Consider the following 21,932-nt stretch of genomic DNA (forward strand, 5'->3'; position numbering starts at 1 on the left):
TCTCCCCAGGCCACATGAGCTCTTGGTCTTGTTCCTGCCCGTCAGGTTCATTTAGATCTTTCTAGCCTATGATTTTAGGAAAACTTAACAACTTAGCCTCAATTTCTTCTGCAAAATGGGGTTAGTAGTTCCAATCTCAGAGGCTGACTCAGTGATGGGTACTTGGGCAGCGCTGAAGGCTGTTTGCTATTATCGACAGGCCCGTATCTTCCTGGGCAAATAAGAACCAGCAAGTGCTCTGCTGAAGCTGAGCAGGACAGAAAACCTCTCCCATGCTGTGGACATTTGGCCATGAGAGACCCAGAGTAGGCGGTCTAGGGGAAAGTCCCTGGAAGGCTCAAGTGCCCGGGCTGTGACCCAATAACTCCTTCCCGCATTCTAGTGGTGGCCTCAGCGCCCTTCCTGTTAATCATGTTGCTCTAACCTGCAGAGCCAACTCCTGCAGGCCTGTAGCCCACCAAGCAAGGCCGCACCACTCAGCCTGAGAGTAAACTGGATTGGCCAGCCCGGACCAGGTGTCCACTTCTGGGCCAATCAGCTCAGGTGGTTCAGGCAGCTTCTGGGCCAATATCAGCCAGGGGTGGGGAGGCAGGATCTGAGCCAATCAGCTATGGTAGAGGGCAGGAACGGGGCCAATCAGTGGGGCCTGGGGACAGGCTCTCCCAGTCCACACTACTAGCCACTTAATCAACAAATATCCATGAAGTGGGTGCTGTGAGGGACGGTTTTCTAGGCCCTGGAGAAATCGGCATGAACAAGGCCGATCCCAAGCTCACAGCTGCTATTCCAGTGGGTGGGAAGTCTGTTTCCTGTCCCTGCTGTCACAGATGGCCACAGAGTTAGTGGTGTGAACAAAACACAGATGCTTGAGCTTAGGGCTCTAGTCTGACCCAGACGTCACTGTGGTCAGGGCTGCGTCCCTCAGGATCCAGCGAATCTCTGTGTCCTTGCGTTTTCCGACTTCTAGGGGCAGCCAGCGTTCCTTGGCTTGTAGCCCCACCTCCGACCCTGAGGTCTGCGGTGGGGTCACTCTCACATGGCACTGACTTCTGTGGCCACGACTCCACTGACACCAACGCTCCTCTGACTCCTCCTGCCCCCTTATTTCACTTGCGATGACACTGTGTTCACCTGGCTAATCCACGCTAGTCTCCCTACCACAAAAGCATTGGTTTAATCACCTTGGCCAAGTCCCTTTGACCAAGTAAGACAACACCTTCACGGGTTCCGGGGATAGGATGTGGAAGTCTTTGGAGGCCACTGCTCTGTCTACTGCCAAGAGAGACAGCGAGCTAGTGGATTGTCAAGGAAGGTCTGGCCATTCAGCATGACAAAGAAGCTAAGCCAGGCTGAAGTGAGGCAGGGGGCACAGGGAAGAGGGTATAGCAGTCAGGACGGGTGAGGCTTTACTGCAGTAACACAACCCCCAGAGCTCCAAGGTTCAAAACCACAAAGTGCATTTCTGCTTGTTCTACCTGTCCTCATCAGAGCCATCATAGAAGAAAACAAAGTGACTCCATCTTGTGCCCATGCCACCTGAGGCCATGACTGTCCTTGTCCAACCCTGAGAAGGTTGCTGACGGCCCTGGTGTCTCTTTCCTAGGCATTCGCCTGATGCCACCATTATACACAGCCCTATCGATCTTACTAGAACAAAGACGTGCGTGCCACCTCACCCCAGCCACCTGGCGTCGTTAGTCTTACACACAAAGGATCACACGCATTGACTAGGGTCTAAGAACATGTCAGGGTGTGGAAAGTGGATCTTGCCGCCATCCTAAGTCTAGTCCACTGACTCCACAGGTGTGCCTGCTACTTTCTACCATCTCAGTTCTGGGGAACTTGTTACATCCACAGCCCCCATGCTGACAGAGGCGGCTCCATCTCATCTTTGCTTCCACCAAACACAGAGCCACACCCCAACTGACACTTATCACGTCCACTCCCTCCAGGGCCAGAATGAGTCATGTGACCACACCTGAGTTGCACAAGGTGCAACTCCCTAGAATCCTGCCAGGAGGAGGGCCAGTAGACAGGCGTGAACAGCCCTCCTTGGATGGGACAGGACCACAAATAGCTTCAGCGAAACTCAGATGTGGAAGGGATGTCCTGTTTTGCTTCATGTACCTTACCCCTCCACCCCCAACCTCACCCCCACCCTCACCCCCCCACCCTCTGCTCCTGGCTGGAGCGGAAGAAATGGAGGTTTAACGGGGACAAGGGGCCCGTTAAGCTCCCAGAGTGATTCAGCCAGGTCCCTTGCCAGGTCTCATGCAACAACACATAATCCCCAAGCCCTCCTGGGTGCCAGGCTCTGGGAGACCAAGCTGGAGGCCCAGAGAATGGCCACACCCCACAACACAACAAACTCCCAGTCCATGCCAGGGAGACTTCCAGGCTGTGCAACCGGGAGGGGCAGTGAGGGGCGGGAGGAGGCCTCACCCCTGGCTGGAGCCGTGGTCGGACTGGAAATCTTATCAAGGAGCGGCAGAGGGACAGACGGCGCAAACGCCGAGCCACTGAGTGGCGTCTTGGGCAGAACTCACCCCATCTCCACGCCACGCGGCGCGCGGGGCTGAGGCCTGCTCCCAGCAGGCGGGAATCCCACTTCCGGGAGGCGAGGGGCGGGGCTGGGCGAGGGGCGGGGCTGGGATAGGGGCGGGGCTCAGCGGCCATGGCGGGTTTAAAGCCCAACACGTGCCCGACCTCCCCGCTCTCCCTCTCTTCACCTTCCCGTCTCTGTCTCCGCCTATACGCGGTGTCTCCGCTCAGGTTGTATTGATGGAAGAACATGTTGGCCAGTTAACCTTTCTCTCTTTTGCCGCTCTCTTCTCACTCCCCTTGTAAATAAACCATTTTTTAAAGATTTATTTATGCATAGAAGAGCTGGGGTATAGGCCAGAGGTGCAGGGGGTGAGAGGATTCACCTGAGACAGAGCGGGGAGCAGAACAGGCGGACTAACTGAAATGCACTGCTGACCGGGAGCAGCAGGCAAGACAGAAGAGGTCTGCTGTGCCATGTGGGTAGCTCCCTGGCCGGGGATCGAACTCATGCTGTAGAGGCTGCCAACAGCTTCACAGTGTTGACACTTTACTCCTTGCACCATCAGGGTGGTCTCCCTTGTAAATAAACCTTTTTAAAATTTCTGTCTCCCTGCCTGTCTTGTTTGGGTCTTGTTTTGGGTCTTGTTTCAAGTTCTTAAGCATGGAGGTGAGGACTCACAACCTGGTCACACCCATTTCCTTCGGGGTTTCCCTGTAACATGGAGAGGAAATAAAGCTGGGGGCTCGCCCCCATCCCAACCGAGCGTCTGGAAAAGTGTCTCAAGGGCACTTGGGAGCACAGAAGGGCTGCAAGCACAGGGGAGGTTGGTTCAACTGTGGCTAAAAGACACGCGGACATAATCTCAGGTGACTTGTGCTGTAAAAACAGCAGAGCTCAGGGCGCTCTGGGTAAGACCCCACAGCCAGCCTGCATGTCTGTGTTGAGGTAAGGGTCGGGGGTGGCAAGGAAGGTGTCATCTACGCTCAGGGTTTTGTCTGGTTTGTTTTATTGAGTCCTGGTTGACAGAAATTGTGTGGCGTTTGGTTGTACAGCGTGATTTTTTTTTTAAAGATTCATTTATACATACAAGAGCTGGGGTACAGGCCAGATGTGTAGGGGGTGAGAGGATTCACCAGAGAGATTGGAGAGCACAACAGGTGGATCTACTGAAATGCACTGCTGAGAGGAACAGCAGGGAGACAGGAGAGGTCTGCTGCGCCATGCAGGTTGCTCCCTGGCTGGACAGGGATCGAACTCGTGCTGCAGTGGCTGCCAATTGCTTGATAGCACTGTCTTTAACCCCTGGGCCACCAGAGAGGCTCACAGCGTGATTTTTTTCATGGTATATGATGGGACGATGGAACATATGTGTATTGTGAAATGATTACCCACCATAGTCAAGTTGCACCTCGCATACTGACCTCTGTGTGTGTGCGGTGTGCACATGTGTGTGTGGTGTGTGCATGCAAGATCTACTTTTTTAATAACTTTCAAGTACAGTTAGTTCTCATTTCAGACCAGCCACAGATTCTTGGAAACTAGGACTTTTAGCAAAAAAGATGGATAATGAAGTCAGATCCTTGGATAACTTTATTTCGCTCAATATCAGCAGGGATTTTTTTTTTCAATTCTCGTTAGGCTTATTACACAATGACAGTGAGGGAAACAACATTTATTTGAGGACAGCTGCCATCTACAATCAATAGTTAACTCTAATCACCATGCTGTCTGATGCACCTTCAGAAACTAGCCTTCTTCTAAATACAAGCCTGATTCTTAGACCAATATCTCCCCACGTCCTGCTCCACCTCCTCAAACCCTGGGAACCACATTCTACTCTCTGGTTCTATGAAATTTGACTTTATGTTGACTTCCAGGGCCTCCCTAGTGGCTCAAGGGATTAAGCACAGTACTATGAAGCTATCCACAGTCTCTGCAGCACGTGTTCGATCCCCAGCCAGCCAGGAAGCTACCCACATTGTGCAGCAGACCTCTCCTGTCTTGCCCGCTGCTCCCACCAACAGTGTATCTCAGTCAATCTGCCTGTTCTGTTCCCCACTCTGTCTCTAGTGAATCCTCTCACCGCCCCCAGCACCTCTCGCCTGTACTCCAGTTCTTGTGTGCCTAAATAAATCTTTTTTTTTTTAAAAAGAAACTATAAGAATTAAGAAAAAATTCCATGTGGAAGTGAAATCATGTCATCTTTGTCATTCTGTGGGCCACTTATTTTGCTAAGCGTTATGCCCTCCGGGTTCATTCATGTGGTTGCAAAAAGCAGGATTTCCTTTTGATGGCTGAATAATATTCCATTGTGTGTATAGATCACATCGTATATATACTCACATCATATATATCACATCATATACATATCTCATATCTTCTTTATCCCTTTATCCACACTCTCTCTTGTTTTCTCTCTTTTTAATGGAAATCACTGATGGCCTCAATGGTGGCCTCCCTGATGGCGCAAGGGGTTGAGCACCGCACTATGAAGGAGTCCGCAGCCTCATAGCATGAGTTCGACCCCTGGCTAGCCAGGGAGCAGCCCACATGGCGCAGCAGACCCCTCCTGACTTGCCCGCTGCTCCCCTCAACAGTGTATTTCAGTCAGTCTGCCTGTTCTGTTCCCCATTCTGTCTCTGGTGAGTCCTCTCACCCCCTGCTATACCCCAACTCTTGTATGCATAAATAAATAGATCACTGAAAAAAAGAAAAGGAAAGAGAATCATTCTACGGGGTGTGAGGTGATTTCTCTTTGTGGTTTTGGTTTGTACTTCCCTGTTGATTCCTGACTCGAAGGACAAGGACAGTAAGGATGAGATTAAGCAGTTAGGTGGAAAGGCATCCCTGGTGGAGGAGCCACAATGCGCAAAGGCCTGGAGGTGGAAAGCTCCTTGAAGGGATAGAGTAAGTTGAATGGAGACCCCCAAAAGGCAGATTCAGATCCTCACTCCCACAACCCAGATTTAGAAAAATGGTCTGAGAGGTGGGAGGTGCGAACATGGAGAAGATTATCCTGGGCTATCTGAGCGGGCCCCATGGCTAATGGCCAATGTCAGAAAGCATTTGTCAGAGACAGAACAGAGGACGCAGTGAGAAGAGGAGAAACGCCTCCCCCAGGGGCTGGAGATTGGAGGTCTGGCAAATTCAGCTGATAGCTAAACCCTGCAAGCCCCAACCCTGTGGTCACGTGATCGATTGGTCTTCTGGCCAGAGCAGCCAGCCTCCTGAGTCACCCCATTAGCATAATAAGGTGTGGTCAAGGGGGGGTCCTCCCATGAATAACAGAGACACTCCTATCACTGGGGGAAATTCCTAGGACTTAGAGACGATCTCCCAGGAACCAGGGATTAAAATCAGCCACACACAGTGACAGCGGAAAAAGGAAAGAAACAGGTTGAACACCTGCTAAGAACCAGGTACAGTTCTAGGTGTTGGAGGTCAGGCAGGGTGAACAGGCTGCCCGCCGCAGCCTTCCAGGGTTGAGGTACCAAGGGGAGCAACTGATAATGGAGAAAAGCAAACTACATACAACTGTAAACTGTCATGGAAGGCGATCACGAGAGAGAACAGAGCAGGGATGAATTGGGGTAACTGGGATGGGGCGCCATTGAACAAGCTGGTCCTGGAAGGCTTTGCTTGAGCTAAGACCTATTGAGATGGGGTGAGTCAAGTGGGTATCTGGGGCAGTGCATTCCTGGCTATGGGGGAGCAGCCAGTGCAAAGGCCCTGGAGCAGGTGTGTGTCTTGGGTCCAGCACAGAAGCTGGGTGGCTGGATGAGAGAAGGGTTGGGAAGTGAGGGCCTCGGGGGACAGGCCAGCTCCTGCAGGTCCTTGTGGGCTGTTGTGCAGTCTGGGCTTTGATCCTGAGAGTGGTGGTTAAGTGTTAGGAGCAGAGGAGGGACTGGAGCTGACAGGTCTTCACTGGTGGGTTCCTTCTGGCTGCATACGGGGACCAGGCTGGAGGGGGGCAGAGGGGGGCGGAGGTCTGAAGCAGGAGTTGGAGCAGAAGGTGGCTGGTATTCAGATGGGAGATGGTGGTGCCAGGATGCCAGGACCCGGGTGATGGTGGCCCAAGAGGCGAGAAGGGGTGGGTTGGGTTCTGGAGAACTTTTGACGCGGCGGACAATGTGCGGTGGGCATCTGGAGGGATTGAGCCTCCCCCTACCTTGATGTGGCTGGAGGGGGCTTCAGGGCGAAAACGAAGGGCCAGAAGTGACTTGCTCCCCGCCCCAGGGTGCGTGGTTGGGAGTCAACCCGGCCTCACAGCCACGACCCGCGGAGGCGCCGCCAGGTGGCGCCCTCGGCCGCCCCGGTCCGCTCCGTCTCACGCTCTCCCCCAAAATTCCCTTTCGCTTTCGATCTCGGGCTGTCACCGGGCTGCGCCTCCACACCCAGCTGGGGCAAGGCTGGTGCGTGAGGAGAAACGCGCTCCTCGTCCCCGAGGGGCGGGGCCGGGGTCCCCCTCCTGTTGCTGAAGGGGGAGGGATGGAGGTCGGGTTCCTGGGTCCCTGGCCCGGGGAGGGTTCCGGGCACCGGACGTCGGGGTTCTTGGAAGGGGGGATGAGGAGTTTTCACCATAACCGGGGCTCGCGCAGGAAGCCCGAGGGAGTGGGAGGCGGAAACTCAGCCACATCAAGGGGCCGAGGGAGGGGTGTGGAGGTGAAGGGGCGGGCGAGGAAAGGGCTGGGGTGTGGGGGTCCGAGACTTGCTTTTCTGTCCCCTCCAAGATCCGGCCACAGGCATGAGGGGCCCCCGGCCGAGATGACAGTGCAGGCGCCCGCCTGGAGCCAGACTGTGCGTATGCCGGGGACTGGGCGCAGGGGCGCGGCGGGGCGATGCACGGGGCTGCAGGAGGTGGGGTGACGGGGTGGACAGGGCTGGAGGAGACGCCGGGGTGAGGCAGCTGCGGAGCTAGGCGGACGGGACGGAATGGGACAGGCGGGAATCTTGGGGCGAGCCGGAGCGGAGCGCGCCGCGCCGAGCGCAGGAGGAGGCGCGGAGAGGGGTGGGGCCCCGCCTGGGCCCGGGTGGAGCCGCCTCCGCGTGCCCCGCAGACCTCGCTGCTGCTGCTGCTGCTGCTGCTGAGCCCCGGGCTCCGCGGGACCCCCGACTGCTCCTTCCAGTACAACCCCATCTCCTCCACCTTCGCGGCCGCCATCCGCAGGCTGGTGAGCGCCCGCCCCGTCGCGCTGACCTTTCCGAGGCTGGGGTCTGGCTCCGGTCTCCCCGCCCGCACCCTCTCAGGCTCTCTGTCCCCCTCTCGATGGGCCCCTGCCCCCCTCTCGGGGGCGCCGTCGGGGGTCTCCCGCACTCAGCCGGCCCGGCCCCTCCGCAGGCCGACTACCTGCTGGAAGACTACCCGGTCACCGTGGCCTCCAACCTGCAGGACGTGAGTCACGGGCCTGCGGGCCCGGGTGGAAGCGGGAAGGAGGGACCCCCAGCTCCTGCCCCCAAGGACCAGGCTAGCTTTCTCCCCTCTCCGGTGGGGTGGCCGGGCCCGGCACCCCGCCCCCTGCCCCTCTGCCGGGGGAACCCAGAGCTTGGCTGGCCCCCACCCTGCCCCCAGGACGAGCTCTGCGGGACCTTCTGGCGGCTCCTCCTGGCCCAGCGCTGGATGGGCCGGCTCCAGGCCGTGGCGGGGGCCCAGATGCAGAAGCTGCTGGAGAACGTCAACACCGAGATCCACTTCGTCACCTCATGTGCCTTCCAGGTCAGCCCTGAACTGTGGGGGGGGGGGGGCAAGGAGGGGAGCCACAGTCCCTTCCGGGGATTGGAAGTAAAAGTTCGGCTGGGCCTTTCTGGAGAATTCCTTTGCTGGTAGCACCAAGGGAGGTGGAGCTGGCACCCCAGGCCTCCCCCCAGGTTGTGGGGGAGACCCCGTTACAGAGAATAACTCTGCTCTAGGCACCAGAGCATGGGTGAAGGGTCAAGGCTTTCTCAGACCTTGCTGCTCGGCGTTGCTAAGGACGCTGGCCCCTAGCAACCGGGGGGGGCAGGGGTCTGAAGTCTCCAGAAGACCCAGGCCTGACTGGGCCCTGCTGCTGGGTGTGGCCGGGCTGGGGCTGCAGACACAGGGGTGTGATGTGGCCGTGACATCTCCCTCCCCTGCCCCCAGCCCCTCCCCAGCTGCCTTCGCTTCGTCCAGACCAACATCTCCCACCTCCTGCAGGACACCTCCCAGCAGCTGGGGGCCCTGAAGCCCTGGATCACCCGCCGGAATTTCTCCCGGTGCCTGGAGCTGCAGTGTCGGCCAGGTGAGGGCTCCCAGCGCGCCCGCCCCCAGCCTCACACCCCCTCTGCTCCTGACTTCCGGGCATGTTCCCTGGAGCTCACCCCCTCTGGGCCTCGGTTTACCCACCTCTGAGGCCACCCCTGTCTATTTCTCGCAGGCAGCCCCATTCCACAAAAACAGGAGCCACAGGTTTTGGGTGCACCTTCCAGTAACCATGTATAAAACACATTTAAACGGGGCCTCCCTGGTGGTGCAAGGGGTTAAGTCTCAGCACTATGAAGCTGTCTGCAGCCACTGCGGCACGAGTTCGATCCCCGGCCAGGGAGCTGACCCACAGGGCAAAGCAGTCCTCTCCTGTCTCCCCGCTGCTCCCCTCAGCAGTGTGTTTCAGCAGATCTGCCTGTTCTACTCCCCACTCTTTCTCTGGTGGGTTCTCTCACCCCCCACATCTCCGGCCTACACCCCAGTTCTTGTATGCACAAATAAAAATAAATCTTAAAAAAAAAAAGATTATTTAACAATCACAAGGTTGTAGACTCTGGCAGTAAATAAGATGGACCATGTTCTTCTTGCCCACGTGGAGCTCACAGACTGTTAGGGGAGGAAGGGCTAGACCCAAATTGATAATAAGTTCTAGAAACATCCAGTCAAGACTTGCTAGGGGCCTCCCTGGTGGCATCAAGGGTTAGGCACAGCACTGTGAAGCTGTTCGCAGCCTCTGCAGCAGGAGTTCGATCCCCGGCCAGGGAACTACCCACAGGGTACAGCAGACCTCTCCTGTCTCCCCTCAGCAGTGGATTTTAGTAGGTCTGCCTGTTCTGCTCCCCACTCTGTCTCTCGGTGAATCCGCTCATCCCCTGCACCTCTGGTCTGTACCCCAGTTCTTGAATGCATAAATAAATCTTTAAAAAAAGAGAGACAGTTGCTTGACAGGAGACATTCTGAGAAATGTATCTTCAGAGATTTCATCCTGTGAACATCAGAGAGTCGTTACACACAGCTCCACAGGGCCTCCTACGCCCCTGGGCACCGCCTCCTGGACCTGCTGTCCCCCCCTGCTCTGTCCTTGACCCAAACGTCTTTAAGTGGCACATCGCTAGTTTGCCCAGTTATAAAATAAAAGCCAACTCCCCGGTGCCAGACACCCCTTCTCAGCACTTCACACTCCCTTAGGCAGTGGAGGTGCTGCCTCTCCCATTTTACAGGCGAACAGACTGAGGCTCGGAGAGGCCGGCAGCCCGCCCGGGGTCACAAAGCTAGTGCCCTGCAGGCCTGCCTGTCTTGTCCTGGCTGGGCCTTTCTCTTCTGTCACCCAGTCTCCTTTCTCCCCCCAGAGTCCTCCACCCCTCTGTCCCCGAGGAGCCCCAGGGCCTTGGGGGCCACAGCGCTGCCGGCCCCTCACACCCCTCGGTTGCTCCTGCTGCTCCTGCTGCTCCTGCTGCTGGTGGTGCTGGTGGTGCTGGTGGTGGTCCGGTGCCTGCGCAGGAGGAAGAGGCGGCGGCGGAAGCACAACTCTGGGCAGCAGGTGAGCCGGTGTGGTGGGGAGGGCCACTCGGCGTCCAGAGGCCCAGCACCCAGCCATGGCTGACCCTGTGGGGTCCACAGGTGGCCCCCGACTTCAGCCCCCAGGATGTGCACTCCCTGAGGTCCATGGAGCACTAACTGGTTTGGGTAAGTCCTTGGCCAAATAGAGGACCCTGGACTTTGAGGGGTCAGGTGGGATGGGGGCCACCCTGGAGGGCTGGGAATTGGGAGGGGCAGGCAGCACCACTTGTGGGCTCAGGAAGAGCTCTCTGGAGCCACAAGCGGCACATCTAGTGCCTCAGGGACTTACCCAGGAAGCCAGGGTAGGCAGAGTCAGGTCAGGGGTGAGGAGGGACAGCACTAGAGAAACTGGCACAGAGAATCCAGGGTCGGCCCTGTGGCTCGTGGGGCTGCTGAGGGAAGAGGGAGGTTAGGGAAAGACAGTGAGCCCAGAGGGGCCCCCAGAGAGCTGGCTGGACAGCCAGGAGACTGGCCTCAGGAAGCAGGCAGAGAACCACCTTGACAAAGCCCTCCAGGTATGGAAGAGCCCTTGGAGGCGGGGGTGGGGGGGGTAGGATTGGAAAATGGGGTCAGAAAATCCAAGCCTCAAACTCTAGTCAAGGAAGCTGGGACTTCCTGCCCAGGACAGCAGGGAGCATGGGAGGCGAGGGAGGAAGGGACCTGGGAGAGGTGTGTAGGGGCTGGAGGAGGGAGGGGGGGGTCCAGAGGGTCAGGGACTCAGTCTTGGTGCTGGGGCTTTCTACAAATTAACTCACCTCATCAAGGGGCTGGTGCCATTCTCATCCGTATTTCACAGTGCCTGAAACCAAGCACAGAGAGGAAACTAATTTGCCAAAAGTCACACAGCCTGTAGCAGAGCCAAGATTTAACTCTGGCGCTTGGATTCAGGCATCTGTGCCTTTCACGCTTCTGCCTCAGTTTCCTGCTCTGTACAAAAGACACTATTAATAGTCCTTCTACCACAGAACTGTTGAGAGGTTAAGTGAGGTGACACAGGCACACACTCACACCGAGCCCTCAGAGCAACACGTCCAATGGAAATATAACACAGGCCACCTACAGGACTAAACTTTGCAGTAAGCACCTTGCTTTTTTTTTTTTTTTAAAGTTCACTTTTTTTTTTTTTTAAGATTTATTTATTTATTTATACAAGCATTGGGTACAGTCAGAAGCGCGGGAGGGTGAGAGAATTCACCAGAGCCAGAGCGGGGAGCAGAGCAGGCAGAAGGACCGAAGTACACTGCTGAGGGGAGCAGCGGGCGGCAGGAGAGGTCTGCGCGCCATGTGGGACCCTCGCCAGAAGCTGGGGATCGAACCGGTGCTGAGGAGGCTGCGGGCAGCTTCGCAGCCCAGCGCTCAACCGCTGTGCCACTGGGGAGGCCCCTAACACTTTGCTTTTAAAGAAACGGGTTACTTTGGTTTTTTTTAATGTTAGTTATGCTTTCCTTTTTTTTTTCTTTTAAAGATTTATTTATTTATGCATACAAGAACTGGGGTGCTGGGCCTCCCCTGGTGGCGTGGCCCAGGCAGTTGAGCACCATGCTGTGAAGCTGTCTGCAGCCTCTGCAGCACCAGTTCATTTCCGGCTGGCCTGCGAGGGTCCCACATGGTTCTTGTATAAATAAACAAACAAATCTTTTTTTTTTAAACAAATCTTAAAAATAAATAAATAAATAACTGGGGTGCAGGCCAGAGGCGCAGTGGCAGGGGGCGGGTAAGAGGATTCACCAGAGACAGAGTGGGGAGCAGACCAGGCCAACTGACTGAAATCCACTGCTGAGGGGAGCAGCGGGGAGTCAGGAGAGGTCTGCCCACCATGTGGGTCAGCTCCCTGGCTGGGGATCAAACTTGCGCTGCAGTGGCTGGGGACAGCTTCTTAGTGCTGAGGCTGAGACATTAACCCCTGCGCCACCAGAGGGTCCCCTCAGCCTTCATTTTTTAATGGAGGAAACCTTCCTTTGCAGCCTGGTGTCAGCTTAAGGGTACAGTCTCACACCTCACCATCTGCAGAGACCACACCACCCAACCACCAAAGGTCTAGGTCCACCCCCCTCTAACCTTTCCTCCAACCACGTCCTCTCTTCCTCCCCCGCTGGTCACCACCATTCTGTTGCCAGAATCTAAGGGTTTGTTTTGTTTTGTTTTGTTTGTTCATTCGCTTTGATTCTTTATCTTCCACATAAAATCATGGGGTTTTTTGGTGGCTTTTTTCCTTTGACTTACTCTACTTAGCATAACCCCCTCAAGGTCCATCCTGGTTGTCACAAACCTAAAGTCATTTTTATGCAATTTATGTAAAATTGTAAAAAAAAAAAAAAAAAGAAATTGATGATTTTTTTAAAGAAGTACAATGACGTTTCCTCTTACTCTAGTCCCTGGCTGGGCTTTTGCCCACCTCTCTCAGTAGCCACATTTTTAAAAATCAGGTAAACTATGGGGCCTCCCTGGTGGCTTAGGGGTTAAAGTCTCAGCGCTATCAAACTGTAGCCTGCCACTGAGGCCAGGGAGCTGACCCACATGGCACAGCAGACCTCTCCTGTCTCCCCGCTGCTCCCCTTAGCAGTGGACTTCAGCCAGTCCACATATTCTGCTCCCTACTGTCTCCGGTGAATCCTCTCACCTTCCCCCACCTCTGGCCTGCACCCCCATTCTTGCATGCATAAATAAAAATAGGTTTTAAAAATTCAGGTAAAATAAAAACTCAGCTGTTGGAGGCTAAAAGCTGGGAAGGGGGTAGACAGTGTGGGGAGGGGCCCCATGGACTATGATGGTGGATTTTGGGTGCCTTGGTAGTGGATGGGTGTAGTCCTATGCCTCTGAATCACATGTAACATTGTAAACCAGTATTACTTTAAGAAAAAATAATGAATTAGAAAGGTGATATTCTTGTTTGAAAACCAAAACCCCAGCTCCTGGTGGCCCTGGCCACGTGTGGCTGGCAGCCCCAGTAGTGGAAGTGGGAGAACGCTAGGCATTGTGGGTTCTCTAGTCCAACCATGCGCACCAGAAGTACTCGCCAGTCTTCCGACCTCATTGAAATAAAGTTCTTTTTTTTTTTTTTTTTTTTATTTATACAAGCACTGGGTACAGTCAGAAGCGCGGGAGGGTGAGAGAATTCACCAGAGCCAGAGCGGGGAGCAGAGCAGGCAGAAGGGCCAAAGTACACTGCTGAGGGGAGCAGCGGGCGGCAGGAGAGGTCTGCACGCCATGTGGGACCCTCCTCCGGTGGCAGGGGAGCAGCCGGGGATCAAACCGGCGCTGCAGAGGGTGCGGGCAGCTTCGCAACCCAGCGCTCAACCGCTGCGCCACCAGGGGAGGCCCACATTGAAATAAAGTTCTGAATATGAAGGTGGCCAGAGAGCACAGATCTAAACATGTTTCCATTGTTCTCTTGCATGGCCATACCCTGACGTATAGTTGAGCCCACATTGCATGGACTTTTTTTTTTAAATATTTATTTATGAATACAAGAACTGGGGTGTAGGCCAGAGGTGTGGAGGGTGAGAGGATTCACCAGAGAGAGTGGGGAGCAGAACAGGCAGATCTACTGAAATACACTGCTGAGGGGAGCAGCGGGGGAGGCAGGAGAGGTCTGTTGTGCTATGTGGGTCACCTCCCTGGTCAGCTGGGGATCAAACTCGTGCTTCAGTGGCTGGAGATAGTTTGATAGTGTTGTCTTTAACCCCTGCGCCACCAGGGAGGCCCTGAATGGACCTGTTTGGGTGCCCATCCCTGAGCCCCATGCTTTTTTCTGTCCAGAACCCCTAGACAGCCTGGTGACAATCACATCTATTGTCCCATTTTACAGAGGACACAGAGGCCCAGAGAGAGGAGTCACCTGCCAGAGGACACAAAGCGGGGACTCAGAGGAAGTCAACTAGAGACTGGTCCCTTCCTTGGAGGCGCTGCTCCTCCTACCCTCTCCCCAGGATGGAGGCAATTCCAGCACCCAGCGCCAGCTCATGCCTTACCTGCCCCCCTCTGTACAAAGCCCTTGTCCCCAGGAGACTGTATATAAATCATCATTTTCTACCAGCTCTGGCAGGGCCTGTCTGTGGTTAAGATGTGGGGTAGTTTGGATGGAGTCTCGGTTTTTCTGTTAATGCAACATTTCTATTCAATACCAGTTTTCTGAGGCCTCCTGGGGCCTCCTGGCCAGTGCAGGGCGATTCTGGCACCCGGACCAAGTCAGAACCAGCTACCCTCTCCCACTCCTGGGTGGGTGCCAGGGCAGAGCGCCTCTGTAGGACACGGACTCTAGCTAATGGAGATGGCACAGGCACTGGGGGAGTCCAGAGGAGGCACCTGGCCCCGACTGAGCTTCCAGGGAGGCTCTTTGGAGGAAAGTGTCATGGACCTGAACTGGGTGGTTTCGCTCTTCCCTCCAAAATCCAGACTGAACCACTAGAACTTTCTGCAAAGGGAGTTTCTCATTCCGGGTAGCACTAAGCCACCATTTAAAAGAGTACGTAAATGAGAGCTAAAGGGGCTTGTGCAGTTAACTGACTGTTGTCAATATTTTCGCTCTGGATTTTTCCTTGTTCTTTAGTTGCATCTTACCGGACCCCAGATGGTTTCTAAGAGGCTCAGGTGTTGCCATTACCTGTTCCACCTTTTGAATCACAGTGCTCAGAGTGGTCGCACCCCCCGCTGTGATGGTTACAAAGTGACTCTCATGCCAACCATCAGCGGGAGGTCAGCGGGTGGTCAGAGCTGGTCAGCGGGTGGTCAGCGGGAGGTCTGCGGGCTGGTGGCGGTGAGGTCTGGGAGGGTGGGGTGGAGAGGAGCGCACCCCAGCAGCGAGGTCTAGCGTCCTGAAGTCAAGAAGCTCCTTTGGGAAACACTGAGGCGCCTGGACGCCACCCCTTTTCACACTCTCAGCCGCGGGAGGGCGGAAGACTAGCTTCGGCCCTTCACAGGCGCGGCCACTGAGGCCCAGACTGGGTCTGGGGGTCCGGCAGGTCACACTGATACCGACCCGCCGAGAGCAGCGCTGAAGGCGAGGCTGGCTGCCCCCTGCAGGCCACCGCGTGTCCTGCAGCCGGCGGTCGTTTCTGCGGTAACACGGCTCCCCCCCGCAAACCCCGCCCACCGCCAGCGTGAGGGAGACCTGCGGTCCTTCCAATATGGCGGCTGAGGCCGGACGGCCCCGCCCCGGCGGAGCAGCCTCCTCACCACGTGATCTCCCGCCCGGCCCTGCTGTGGCCTCCGAGCTCCGCTAGGATCGCTACCCGGATTGGGCAGTCAGAAGAGGTCCCGCCTCCGAGCGGGGCATCTCTGCGCACGCGCACGACCCTCTGGCCAATGAAGAAACGGAAAGCCTCCCGCGCCGCTCGTGGGGCGTCACTTCCTCCGCCCCTGTTTCAAGGGATAAGAAACCCTGCGCCGACTCTTCCTTCTTTCCCAGGCGGCTGCCGAAGATGGCGGAGGGGCAGGTGGGGCTCCGCGCGGGCCGGGGCGGCGTGGGGCCGGGTGGGTCCCAGGCCGAAACGGGGTTGGGCCCCCTTCTGTCTCGTACGCGTGTTGTGAAGCTTAAAGTCGATACTTGAGCAAAACCGGGAAGCTTTGGGGGTAAGAGGAATCCGTGCCGGGGGGGAGAGGAGTCACTGGGACTCTTTTGTGCCTGGCGCTGGTTGGGACGCACCATCCCGCCCCGCGGGGCGGCAGTTGGGCGCTTTCAGCATAGGGGGAGCCTCCCTTTTTTAAACTGGGCTCCGTTCACCCCGATCCCGGCCGGGCCCTGGCCGCGTTGGAAGCGTGTGTCCGCGGCGATGTGGAAGCACGCGGAGGGCGGCGCGGCGGCCTCGGGCTGTGGACGCCGAGGGTTGGCAAAAGGGGATGTTTCCGCCGTCCCCACGGCGTGGGCTGACCGAACCCCTCGTGGGATCGCTAGTGCACGTTCCCCTGCAGCTCTCGGCAGAAGTCTGAACGCACCAAGACCTCAGTGCAGGCCAGTTAAGAATGAACTGCTCTAGTGGTCCTCGGGGAGGATAGGCAGAGGCTTGGCTCTAGAAGGGGGCGTCCACGTGATTTTGACATAATGGGTCTGCGCGGTTGAGAGGAAAAGCCGCACGTCCCTTGAGCTTGTGTCCTGCGGTGTCACTGCAGCTTCCGATCTTGCCTAATTAAATCGTTTCAAGTGAGAAGCGGTAGATTATTTTGGCCAAAGTCACGTTGTCAGGAAACCTAGCTTTATGTCTTAATTTTGCCTCCTAACAGCCTCAAAGTAGAAGGCAAAACCCGTAGTTGAAGCTGAGAAATAGTTTCTTTATCCAAGGCGCATGCCTAAAGCTCCACCCACTCAGCCTCAGTTTTCTTTGCTGTACAATTCATACCAGAATTTACCTTCTGAGGTGAGGAGAGAATTGGATTCTCTCAGAATTCCTGTGATACATGAATTCTGATCCACTGATGATTGACAGTAGTTGCCTGCCTTGATTCAAACCCTGGTTCATATTCTTACCCTCAAGTACAACTGGCCTAAAATGATTGTCCTTCAGCCCAAATTTGAGGCATAGTCTTTGATGTCTTATTCTCTGACCAGGCAACCATTTGCTTTCTAGGCCCTGTCTGTAAGTTGTCTTGGGTCCCAGGTCTGTACCTGTACAGGTGACACCCTGGGGATAAAGTCAAAAGAGAAAGCTGCAGCTGCTTGGGGTGGGAAGTTGGAACTGTCACTAAGCCCTCTTCCTGTCCCCAGGTCCTGGTTCTCGATGGCCGAGGCCATCTCCTGGGCCGCCTGGCGGCCATCGTGGCCAAGCAGGTGCTGCTGGGTAAGTGCCCTCTGCCACAGGTCCCCCGACTGTGTTCTGGCCCAGAGGTCGGTGATGAGCAACAATCACCATCTTTCGTTTGAGTCTCACGACCATGAGATCAACTCCATGCACCGCTCTGAGACCTGCCGGCCACTCCCTGGGAGGACCAGATTAGTTTTCTGGGATGAAAAGCTACTTTCTATCCTTTAACTTTTAAGTGTGGATCTAGCTCTGAGGTAACAGTTACCTGGGTAGGTTCCCCCTGCCAGGGCCTTGCCTTGCTTTGTATTGTCCTTTAAGCCCAGGAAGGTCCCCCCTTCCCTGTGCTGTCCTCGGCTGTAACTGGGCAGGTGGAGATAGCAGCTCAGGTGTACTGGCTTTTGACTTAATGGTTGCATCACTGTCCCTTTCCTCTAGGCCGGAAAGTGGTGGTCGTGCGCTGTGAGGGCATCAACATTTCTGGCAATTTCTACAGGAACAAGTGTAAGTTGGGGCATAGGACTAGAGAAGGTTGGCCTAGGGGATGCTCAGGCTTCCTGGGCTTCCAAAACGACCCCCCCCCCAGGAGGGGGTGAGAGGGGCCACCTGGACAGTTGTTGGGGTGTGTTGGGAGGGAAAAAAGGTCCTGGGGTGTGATGATCTCACACTCTACTCTCCCCAGTGAAATACCTGGCCTTCCTCCGCAAGCGCATGAACACCAATCCATCCCGCGGCCCCTACCATTTCCGGGCCCCCAGCCGCATCTTTTGGCGGACTGTACGAGGTGAGCTGGGCCTAGAGGCCAGTGTGGGAGGTGGCGGGGTGGCCAGTGATGAGAACTTCTCCCACTCATGTTCGAGTTCCCCAACTATGAGATAACTCCACATGCACTACCATCTGAGGCCACTGTCTGCCAGTTATGGGGGGACAGGAATAGGGGTCCTCATGAGCCTCGCTCAGCAGGCCTGCCCCTCCTCACAGGCATGCTGCCCCACAAGACCAAGCGAGGCCAGGCTGCCCTGGACCGGCTCAAGGTGTTTGATGGGATCCCGCCACCCTATGACAAGGTGAGCTGGGCCACCCTGACCGGCAACATTCCCCCTCTGGCGTCCATGATGTTCCACGGTTACCTACATTGTTTGAGCCTCATGAGAACAGCACTGGCTGAGACGCCTGCCCCAGCCAAGGGTCTCCTGTCTGTCCCTCGCCAGGTCTCTAAGCCCTTCTCCTTCTCTAACAGAAAAAACGGATGGTGGTTCCTGCTGCCCTCAAGGTAGTGCGGCTGAAGCCCACCCGGAAGGTGAGTTCCAGGTGATGCTGGCTGGGGGTGGGGAGCCCAGGACCAATTTAGGGGTGGCTGGCTTGTCCTGGAGACTGGCAAATGATGGCTTTTTCTCACGATGGTCTGCGGATGCCGCTGTGGGCAGTGCCGATAATGCCAATGGCTCAGCTGATGCCAGGAGCAGAAAGCCTGTCTGGGTGGGGGGGGGGTCTCGTGCTAATTTATGTTTATTTGGGAAGTGGGACTACTGGGTGTACCCAGAGTCTCCTCTCAGGTCTTAATCCCAGTCCAGCTTCCATGTCCCAAGGTCTCACTGCTTCTCCCTCCCTGCAGTTTGCCTACCTAGGGCGCCTGGCCCATGAGGTTGGCTGGAAGTACCAGGCAGTGACAGCCACCTTGGAGGAGAAGAGGAAGGAGAAGGCCAAGATGCATTACCGCAAGAAGAAACAGCTCATGGTGAGGGCACCCTGTACAGTGTACCCTAGAAGCCTCTGAGGCCTAACCTGGGCTAGGGAGTGGTTGGGGGCCTTGAGATAAAGGAAGACCCCAGGAAGCAGCCCCTGACCACATCTATCTTAATCCCACAGAGGCTACGGAAACAGGCCGAAAAGAACGTGGAGAAGAAAATCAACAAGTTCACAGAGGTCCTCAAGACCCATGGCCTCCTGGTCTGAGCCCAATAAAATTGACTGTTAATTCCTCATGCGTGGCCTGGCCTGCCCTTCCTCCATCGCCGCCCCGGGATGTGGGGGACCCCCAGGGCAGGCAGCCTGGGCCTTTGGAGGCTAGGGACAAGAAAGGGCCTTAGTGCCTGCTGTCTAAAGAAGGGCCCTTGAAAAGTTGGCAGCACTCAGCCTCCTTGTTGGAACAACCAGTTCAGTTTCAATATTTGCAAAATAACCTTGAAAACATCCTACCTGGTTGGGGTCTATACTCTGCAGCTGTTAGGTGACCACACTCGGGTGGGTGCGGGGTTGCAATCCAAGCAGCCAGGAGCCTCTGGTGTGGCCCTTGGGCCTTCCCTGTACTATGTGATGGGAGACAAATAAATTATTTTCAAAGAAATTGGTGTCCTTGCGGTGTCTGTGCAGCAGAGGCAGACCTAGGGGAGCTTGGCAGAAGGTGGGGTGGTGAGGAATAACAGCTGCCTAAGACACGGGGTGGCTGATCATCTGCCCCATGTGGGAGAGCTGTGGGGACACTGAGAGCTGGTTCCTGAGACCATGTGGGCGTTGGTGTAATTAGCGCCCAGTTTGTCTTCAGCTGCAAAGTATGGAGTTGCCCCCCAGTCCAGAGCCATTCTCCATGAGGGACCAAGTGGGCTATCAGTGCCACATCAGGATCCACTGGGGAAGTTGGGACAGGACACTGCAAGCAGCAGCAGGCACCTTGGCTGAAAGAGTTGCTGGAAACATGACATACTATTGTTATTTCAAGCAAAAAGTAATGACATCCAGCAATCCACTAGGTGCCTCCCACTCATGGGAGTCCCTGGAAGGGTCAATGGCAGCATTTAGGTGCCTTGCATTGCCCACCCAGTAAGCAGGTGTGACTTACCGAGGTGTGGGTGAGGCACATGGTGGACCAGCCCCTGGATCGCCTGGCAGGACTGAGGCTTGGATTGCTCAGCCCAGCAACCTGATACCCGCATTGGAGTTGGATGCCGAGGAAGCTTGTGGTAGATCTTCCCCTGCAGCTCCCCGCTGCCGCTCCCCCAGCCTGTCTCCCTGGCCGGCCGAGGATCAAACCCGTGCTGCAGAGGCTGTGGACAGCTTCACAGTGCTGCGCTCAACCCGCTGCGCCACTGGGAAGGCCCTAGAACTAAATTTTTTTTTTTTTAAAGATTTATTATTATTATTTTTTAATTTATTTGTACAAGCACTGGGTACAGTCAGAAGTGTAGGAGGGTGAGAGAATTCACCAGATCCAGAGGGGAGAGCAGAGCAGCCAGAAGGACTGAAGTACACTGCTGAGGGGAGCAGCGGGCGGCAGGAGAGGTCTGCGCGCCATGTGGGACCCTCCTCCGGTGGCCGGGGAGCAGCCGGGGATCGAACCGGCGCTGCAGAGGCTGCGGGCAGCTTCACAACCCAGCGCTCAACCGCTGCGCCACCAGGGGAGGCCCAGAACTAAATTTTTTTATTGTTCACCTCATAAGTTACATGGACTAAGAGGACCATAGGTGTGAGTGTGGCGAGTCACCTGTGGCGGGTGGTCCTGTACAAGTCAAGGTGTTGTAAGCCAGTGTTACCTCGAGAAAAGAAAAAATATCCACAATAAATAAAGCAGGTCTTGCCTAGTGGCACAGGAGTTAAAGGCTAAGCACGATGAAGCTATCCATCGCCACTGTAGCCCAAGTTTGATTCCCGGCCAGGGAGCTGACCCACATTGCGCAGGAGACCTCTCCTGTCTCCCCGCTGCTCCCCTCAGCAGTGTATTTCAGTAGCTCTACCTGTTCGGTTCCCCACTCTGTCTCTGGTGAATCCTCTCACCCTCACACACCTCTGGCCTACCCCAGCTCTTGCATGCATAAATAAATTTACAAAATAAATAAGGCAACAAAACTGACTAGAAATGGAAAGTTTTGCAAAGAGGAGAGCCTGAAAGTGCAAAGACAAAAAGTGAGAGGAAGGAGGGGGGAGGTGTCAGTGTAGAACACAATTCCCGCTGTGGGTTGTGACCAAAAACACTTAAAAGCTAAGCACCTAAATAAATGTCTCGTGGCCCCTCACCCTTACTGTGGAGAAGTGTTTCTTTGCGTTTCCCTTATCATCAAATCTCACCACTCAGCAGCTTGCAACTCTGAAGAAATGGAGAGGAAATCACACCTAATCCCACCACCTGGAGATGCAAAGCACATGGCAATGTCATACATTTCCTTCCAGAGCCTTCTTTCTAGGTAACTTTCCTACGTGGTTAGCACATGTCTCCGAGATACCAACTGTGGGTTCCGCAATTTTTTTTTTTTTTTACTGACTTATCAGAAGTCCTTTCCAAGTCCTTCTAAAGCTACGTAAGTTACTTTTTTTCTTCAAAAACTAAGTTATAAAGCTACTACCCAGTCACCAGGGAGGAAGACCCAAAAAGGTCTTAAAACAAAAATGCCAAGTCTCTCTTCTCCTTTGAGGATTGCCCCAGAGGAACTGAAACAACTACAATTAAAACATATTATGGGGCCTCCCCAGTGGCGCAGCGGTTGAGCGCTGGGTTGTGAAGCTGCCTGCAGCCTCTGAGGCGCCGGTTCGATCCCCGGCTGCTCCCCGGCCACCGGAGGAGGGTCCCACATGGCGCGCAGACCTCTCCTGCCGCCCGCTGCTCCCCTCAGCAGTGTACTTCGGTCCTTCTGCCTGCTCTGCTCCCCGCTCTGGCTCTGGTGAATCCTCTCACCCTCCCGCGCTTCTGACTGTACCCAGTGCTTGCATAAATAAATAAGTAAATCTTTAAAAAAAAAAAAACATATTATGCATGGGCCTCCATGGTGGCACAGGGGCTAAGACACAACCTATGAAGCTACCCACAGTCCCTGCAGTACAAGTTCGAGTCCTGGCCAGGGAGATACCCACATGGCGCCACAGACATCTCCTGTCTCATCTG

The 21,932-nt window shown here is 55.4% G+C and overlaps 2 protein-coding genes across 2 annotated transcripts; both read left to right on the forward strand.

Annotated features, from left to right (window-relative positions):
• Positions 1 to 7,309: 7,309 nt before the first annotated feature.
• Positions 7,310 to 14,343, forward strand: FLT3LG (fms related receptor tyrosine kinase 3 ligand; the record flags this gene model as incomplete). Its single annotated transcript, XM_084257831.1, has 7 exons — positions 7,310 to 7,342; positions 7,603 to 7,716; positions 7,884 to 7,937; positions 8,115 to 8,258; positions 8,664 to 8,802; positions 10,115 to 10,305; positions 14,134 to 14,343. The coding sequence occupies 7 exons, from the start codon at positions 7,310 to 7,312 to the stop codon at positions 14,341 to 14,343; spliced, it is 885 nt and encodes a 294-aa protein (XP_084113957.1).
• A 1,392-nt stretch (positions 14,344 to 15,735) lies between these two features.
• On the forward strand, positions 15,736 to 19,322 carry RPL13A (ribosomal protein L13a). The gene is made up of 8 exons (XM_084257943.1): positions 15,736 to 15,760; positions 17,026 to 17,098; positions 17,498 to 17,563; positions 17,742 to 17,843; positions 18,041 to 18,126; positions 18,300 to 18,359; positions 18,675 to 18,797; positions 18,929 to 19,322. The coding sequence occupies exons 1-8, from the start codon at positions 15,746 to 15,748 to the stop codon at positions 19,013 to 19,015; spliced, it is 612 nt and encodes a 203-aa protein (XP_084114069.1). The 5' UTR covers positions 15,736 to 15,745; the 3' UTR covers positions 19,016 to 19,322.
• Positions 19,323 to 21,932: the final 2,610 nt, after the last annotated feature.

The sequence above is a fragment of the Talpa europaea genome (genome assembly GCF_964194135.1).
Source record: "Talpa europaea genome assembly, chromosome: 16".
Classification (NCBI taxonomy): domain Eukaryota; kingdom Metazoa; phylum Chordata; class Mammalia; order Eulipotyphla; family Talpidae; genus Talpa; species Talpa europaea.

Excerpts from the sequence above, each read along its gene's own strand:
- RPL13A (XM_084257943.1), top strand. Across the intron at positions 18,360-18,674 it reads GGCTGAAGCCCACCCGGAAG|TTTGCCTACCTAGGGCGCCT; the intron begins GTGAGTTCCAGG and ends CCCTCCCTGCAG. Across the intron at positions 18,798-18,928 it reads GCAAGAAGAAACAGCTCATG|AGGCTACGGAAACAGGCCGA; the intron begins GTGAGGGCACCC and ends TTAATCCCACAG.